This window comes from Chiloscyllium punctatum, chromosome 8 (genome assembly GCF_047496795.1).
Source record: "Chiloscyllium punctatum isolate Juve2018m chromosome 8, sChiPun1.3, whole genome shotgun sequence".
Lineage (NCBI taxonomy): Eukaryota > Metazoa > Chordata > Chondrichthyes > Orectolobiformes > Hemiscylliidae > Chiloscyllium > Chiloscyllium punctatum.
The window spans coordinates 39,038,852-39,046,062 of NC_092746.1; the positions used below are offsets into that span (position 1 = coordinate 39,038,852).

The 7,211-nt window shown below is 42.6% G+C and overlaps 1 protein-coding gene across 1 annotated transcript in view; it reads right to left on the reverse strand.

The window, feature by feature from the left end:
* scin (scinderin) overlaps positions 1-2,565 on the reverse strand; it is a 110,311-nt gene extending 107,746 nt beyond the window's left edge. Inside the window, exons 1-2 of the mRNA XM_072575393.1 lie at positions 2,232-2,565; positions 1,974-2,128 (exon numbers count right to left, since the gene is read on the reverse strand). Coding sequence (XP_072431494.1) covers positions 1,974-2,128; positions 2,232-2,424 — 348 coding nt within the window. The 5' untranslated portion in view covers positions 2,425-2,565. The remainder of the gene's footprint in view (positions 1-1,973; positions 2,129-2,231) is intronic.
* Between the last annotated feature and the right edge of the window lie 4,646 nt (positions 2,566-7,211).

Sequence of the window (7,211 nt, forward strand, 5' to 3'; positions counted from 1 at the left end):
ATTTTGTCCTTTGGTTTAGCCTTCAATAGTTTGCAAAGTTATCGGTATCTACAAACAAATTTATCTGAGCAATATTCAATAAATGCATTGTTTGGTAGCATGTTTTGATCTCTATATATTAGAAATAGATTTTTCAACTACAGTACAACCCCAGCAGTTAGAAAAACAGCCACGGTTGGAGGAAATTCTGGATCATTGCAGATTACAACAATAGATGGTATACTTTCAACTGACTGCAAAAAAATTGAAGCCTGTTGCAAACTTTGTTGGGGCAGCTGACCAAGGTTTCTGGCACACAAATAATGTCGCCACCACCCTGTTTAGGTTTGTTTGCCATAATTATTCCACTTGGATTCCAGAGTTGTCTATATCTATTAGCTTGATGCTGCAATGACTTGAAGCTATGTTTCGTTATCAGAAATATTATTCCCACCAACTATAGTGACTTTAGTGCTGTCAGGGATGGAAGATGTGTCAGAAAAGGAAAATATCGTGTAATATGACACATCATCCTGAAAGCTGAGGAAGAACTGAGTGAAGTCTTTCCAAAGACACTTTCTTGGTGTTCGATGACATGCAGCAATGTTCATTATTCAGTCCTTGCCTACCATTAGAGGTTTCTGTCAGTCTTTTGCAGGTCACCTTTTAATGACCTCCCAACCATTATCAGCACACAGCAGGGAGCTTATGGTGGATGGTCTACAGTTAAGCTAACTAGCTCCCTGACCAGTACCACTCATGAGGATGGGCAGCACGGTGGCACGGTGGCACAGTGGTTAGCACTGCTGCCTCACAGCACCAGAGACCCGGGTTCAATTCCCGCCTCAGGCGACTGACTGTGTGGAGTTTGCACGTTCTCCCCGTGTCTGCGTGGGTTTCCTCCGGGTGCTCCGGTTTCCTCCCACAGTCCAAACATGTGCAGGTTAGGTGAATTGGCCATGCTAAATTGCCCGTGGTGTTAGGTAAGGAGTAAATGTAGGGGTATGGGTGGGTTGCGCTTCGGCGGGGTGGTGTGGACTTGTTGGGCTGAAGGGCCTGTTTCCACACTGTAAGTAATCTAATCTAATAATTATACTTATAGTGCTCTCCTAACCCAACACAGATATACATTGTTTCTCACTGAATGGTGGTTTCAGTAGCCTGGGTATAAAGGTTTCTGCAGTTCTGTATGAAAACGTTATGAAAACTGAAGGATTGGTTGGAATCCTGAATAAGTCACCTATCGAGGGAGTTGAATGAGATTGGAACAACAGTTAAAATTAGAGAGCAGGAGACTGAGTTGACGCTGTCAAAGAGACTGACTCACTCGCAGACTGTCCAGCAGATTGACTGGAGGCTGTCCACAAGATTAATGAGAAACTTTTTTGAAGAACAGCTCAAAGATGTTGACGTGTTATTAACCTATCAGCCTCACCATTCAGATAAAATGATCAATTCTGATTTTTGAGTTGCAATACTAATTGGGGTTATAACTATTGCTATCTGTTAAATGTTTATATTCCAAAATTAAAAGACAAATTGATTCAAATGTTTGTGATTCCGGTTGTTCTTACTAATTATTACTCTAACTTATATAAAAATCACAGTGCCTTTGGATATGAGAGAGATAGATGTTTAGGTTTGCTGTCCGGACAAATAGCCAATCAAGTAACTGTTCCAGCAGATATGAAAATTGACCACACATCGGAAGGAAAAATAGGTGCAGTGGGAGGAAATGGACATTAACACTTTACGCTGCTGAGCTAACCTTATGGAACTGAGAACAATTTCTCGCTGTCCACCCTTAACTTGTCTTATCATGACTTGTATGTTTTGTTTAAGTGATTTTATGGCGCATGACAAATAATAAAAAACTCACTCCCTGTAGTTTTAGCACAAAGTGGTTAACGGTTGAAAAATGAACGACAAAACAAATGAATGTGCTGCACTCATGCCCGGTGGAGTTGGGAGCAGTCGCCTTTAGTTTTATTTACCTGGTACTTAAGTCCGCCCTTGAAATAACTGACAAAAGTATTCGACTCGTAACCTTGCTGCTCTCGGTATTGAACGGGATTGCCTCCCAGATAGTCATCCATCTGCACTGCAAAAATCGCAGCGGCGCCACTTTCATCCTGAGAGCATTCCTTGCCTAAGGGGAAGATCAAGCACATTAATAGCGCCGAATTTCAGAACAAAATATGAGATCCCCCCCCAACACCCCTCCCTCCCCATACAGTGCAACTTAATCTCACCTAACCAGTAATGTATATTGTAAGTGAAGTTATTTCCCCTCGACCTGGTTTGCATCACCAGGTAAGCGTCTCCCACGTAGAAACTGCCGTGCAAACTTTGTGAAACTGGCACTAGCTCCAAATGCTCCACTCTCCAGACCTGGACCCCTTCCTTCTTCCCAGCATTTTCAAACTCTTTGTGGTACAGCACCATGCTTCTCTCGCTCCGGGGGGTGGGCTGCTGAGGCGGGGAGCCGGCAACGACTGAAATCTTTCTCAGACTGAGCAAAAACCAAACGAGAAACGTTTGCTGCCAAACCCTGGGCGACTCTCGTCAGGCTGACTTTTAAGAAGCAACGAGGGGGCGTGTGAGAGCAACAGTGATGTCAGGGTTTGTGGAATACGGAACTGGATTACTGAGGAATAAAGAGTGTCTGTAATTATTGGAGGAACCTTCACTGGGAGCCATCGCCCCCCCCCCCCCCCCCAGTTAGCACCTTCACCTCCCGGGGAAACTGTCACACAGTCCGAGTCACCAGCGTTGAAGTCAAGTTTGACAAACTTTTCTGAAACAACTTTCCCCCCGAATTCTGTGGCTTTTTTTCCCCCCCGGATCTGAGAATATGCAGTCAGGGTGACAGTGAGGGGATTCAGGTTCGTGTGCAAAACAAACAAGGACACAGATGAATTGGACGGAATGACTTGTTTGTGTGCAGTATGTTCTACATAAACTCTATTTTAGGACACTGTTGCACCAAGACCTTTCCTCTGGGTATTCAGCTGAAAAGATGCACATAACTCCAGAGTCAGCTCCCATGTAACTTCAAGGCTGGCAGCTGTGGCAGGTCCCCTGGGAGGGTCTGCCTTCATCCCAAGGGGTACACAACTGGCGGCCCCAGGGTAACATCAAGTCAGATTAACAATGTTGTCCAAAGTGCACCATATCTATCTTAATGTTTTGACAAAACAGATAAATGCCATTTGCACTCTCAAAACACTAAACAACCTGGAGCAGAGCTTTGCAGTGGGTATGAAGGCAGTATAAGTACAATATTCCACTTGATTTCTGGGCGAAATAGAACAGAGTGGATGGCTGCTTCAGATACTGTCCTACAGAATGTCAGCCGATGTAACCAAGTGCAGAGAATCCATGGCAGAATACTCCCCACCTTGACAACTCCCCAACTCAGGTCTGATTAACAAGTTATTGAATGATATGTGTGAGGAGCCACAGAATCACATAAAAATGTTTTATTTGTTACCTTTATTGACTACTGCATCTATTAGTTCTATTTTAAATGGGTCGAGAGAAAAAAAGCCTGCTTGACTCAGTTTGGACTCAGAGGTCATATGATGAAACCTCTTGAGATATTTCCAACCACAGTTGGCAAGCTGAGCTTTGCACCCTCCTCCCACCAGGCCCAGTCTTGAATGGATGTGACCACACCCCAGAAAACACAACCTGTAGCATGCTACAGAAAGAGAACCTTCAGCTAGTAGGATGTATCCACGATTTTGAGTTTTTCTCTGAGGGACAGATATTAAAAGATAACTTTTTAGCTTTTTAAAAAAAAATCTCTTTCTTTCTCTCTGTCAGCTTTTAATTGTGTCTGCCTTGCTGGAATAGTGCTGATGGGTACTTTACAAACACCCTTTTCTTCCATTCATTCAGGGGATGTAGCTTTTTTGCTGGCTGGACCAGCATTTATTGCCCATCCGTAACTGCCCTGAAGAAGGTGATGGTATGCTGCCTTCTTGAATTGCTGCAGTCTATTTAGTTCAGATATCTCCACAATGTCACGAGTGAGGGAGTTCCAGGAATGTGACGTAGCAACACTGAAGGAACACCAATGTATTCTAAGACAAGATGGCAAGTGGCTTGGAAAGCACCAGGAAGTTGGTGGTGTTCTTGTGTAATTTGCATTGACTTTCCAGACATGATTGTGGTCTTGGGTTGTAACGTATTGTCTAAGGAGCAGTACCTCTTGCAAACCATACACACTGCCCTGACCTGAGTGTTGGTGGTGAAGGGAGTGAATGTTTGTGGATGTGGTGCAAATAGGAGCAGGAATAAGCTATTCAGCCCCTCAAATGTTCTCTCCCATTCAGTGAGATCAGGGCTGATGGGTAGCCTAACTCCATATATGCTCCCTTTGCCCATATCTCTTAATACCCTTGCTAAACAAAAGTTTACCTATCTCAGATTTAAAATTTACAATAGATTTTGCATTAACTTCCATTTGTGGAAGAGAGTTTGAAACATCTACCACACTTTGTGTGTGGAAGTGCTTCCTAATATTTCTGCTGAATGGCCTGGCCCTAACTTTTAGGCTATTTCCTCTAACTTATAGAATCTCCAACCAGTGGAAATAGTTCATCTTTATATATTTTGACTTTTCCTGTTAATATCTTGAAGACTTTGATCAGATCATTCCTTAACCTTCTAAACTCTAGAGAAAACAGGTTTAATTTGTATAATCTCTCCTCATAATTTACCCCTTCTAGTCCAGGTATCATTCTTGGAAACATGTTGTAATCTGTCCAAGGTCAATATACCCTTCCTAAGGTTCGGTGCCCAGATCTGCTCACGGTACTCTAAATGGGGGCTAACCAAGTTTTGTATAACTGCAGCCTAACATTTGTATCCTTATACTCCAAACCTCTCGATCTAAACGCCAGCAGTCCATTAGCTTTATTGATTATTTTCTGCACCTGGTCATGATATTTTAGAGATCTGTGTCACACCTGAATCCTCAAATCCATTGTATTTAACTTCATGCCTTCTAGATTTAACTTCATACCATTTACCAAGACAGCCGGCTGTGATGGGCGATAGGTTTAAGGCCAGTTGATTTGAATAGTATTGTACCATTTAACTAGGTACAGTCCAAAGATGTGCAGGTCAGGGTGGATTGGCCATGCTAAATTGCCCGTAGTGTTAGGTGCAGGGGTAAATGTAGGGGTATGGATGGGTTGCGCTTCGGCAGGTCGGTGTGGACTTGTTGGGCCGAAGGGCCTGTTTCCACACTGTAATGTAATGTAATGTAATCTAATCTAATCTAGAGTAAAGCCATCAAAGAAAGTTACTATCTTGACAGTCATGTGCCACAAAATCATTGCAGGGATTATATTTATATTTGATTGCACTGTTGTCAGCTGTTGAAGGAATTTTAACGCAAATTAATGTCACTGATTTCATCTCAAAAACCAAATTTGACTCAACATTCATAAACGTAAACCTGCTTATTGCTGAATTGCTGTGTTACCACTGCCTTTTTACACTTGCCAATCTGGTGTGTAATTTATTGTATGTACTTGGTAAAAAATTAAATTTAGTTGATGCTGATCCTGTTTTGAAATTAGCAAACAATCATTTGTGCATGACTTGTTTTGAGACTTGTTTGTTGACTTGGCAAGAAAAGATTAGTTCATTCATTCAGCAGTTTGCATGCATGCTATTTTGAGGTTGTTAAGGTAAGTGCAAATACATAGTTTATTGATGTAAAACAGCTTTGCTGTGTCAAGTTTGTGCATGATTCACATCTTGGCCTAAACTGATGGTAAATCTTTGATAAAAAGTTAAGCTGAGACCTGGCTTCCTCGATAAATAATCATTAGCATGTCTGGGGTGGTGCGGTGGCTCAGTGGTTAGCACTGCTGCCTCACAGCAGCAGGGTCACGGGTTTGATTCCAGCCATAAGTGACTATCTGTGTGAAGTTTGCACATTCTCTCTGTGTCTGTGTGGGTTTCCTCCCACAGTCCAGAGATGTGTTGGTCAGGTGAGTTGGCCATGCTAAATTGCCCATAGTGTTAGGTGCATTAGGCAGAGAGAAACGGATCTGAGTGAGTTGCTCTTCGGAGGGTCACTGTGGACTGGCTGGGCCGAAAGGCCTGTTTCCACAATGTAGGGAATCTAATCTATTTCAGCAGCCTGACTATATTTGTAGATGGTGAATTTTGCATTATGCAGACAGAGCAGAATCTGTTATGCTCAGTCACCTTATATGCTTCATAATTCTTAGAAATGTATAAAGGAACATTTGTGAGAAGATGACAGAAGCTTTTTTTAATTAATTTTGCAAATTCACCTATTTTTGCAGACTTCTCAATCTTCTCATTTTCAGTGGAAAGGTCAAACAAGTGGAAAGACAAATTTATGTAAAGTCGATGCCTTATCATTTGCCCAAGTTTGATATTGGTAATATCACACATAAATTACATTATATGATATTTAGTAAAACAAAATCTTTATGCTCCATGCACAAAATTCTGCAATTCAAACCTTACAAACTATGTTAGAGGCTAGTGTGCTCCCCGCCACCCCCACTCCCCTGGATGATTGCAGCCCCAACAACACTCAAGAAGCTTGACACCATCCAGGACAAAGCAGCCTGCTTGATTGGCACAACATCCACAAGCATCCCCTCCCTATATCACTGACGCTTAGTAGCAGCAGTGTGCACCATCTACAAGATGCACTATAGAAATTCACCAAAGAGCTTCAGACAGCACCTTCTCAACCTGTGACCTCTTCCATCTAGAAGGACAAGGACCAGCAGATTTTTGTGAACACCACCACCTTCAAGTTCCCCTCCAAAATAGTCACCATCCTGCCTTGGAAATCTATCGCTGTTCCTTCACTGTCAGTGGGTCAAAATCCTGGAATTCCCTCTGTAATGGTGTTGTGGATTAACCCACAGCAGATGGACTGCAGCAGTTGAAGAAGGCAGCTCACCACCACCTTCTCATGGGCAGCTGGGGAAAGCCAATCAATACTGGCTAGCTAGCGACGCCTACATCCCACAATTAAGTTAACTGATTTAAGTATTTTGATTTGAGCCACAAGTCAGGAACCCTATTGAGTATGCAGACGAGGATCCACAAGTCAAACAGTGAACATGAAAACCATAAATTTTGAACAGTGATATGACTAGTTGTTCTAATTGGCATGAGGTGTGGAGATTTGACCAGAACAAATGAATGTTAGCTCAGGGAGTTGG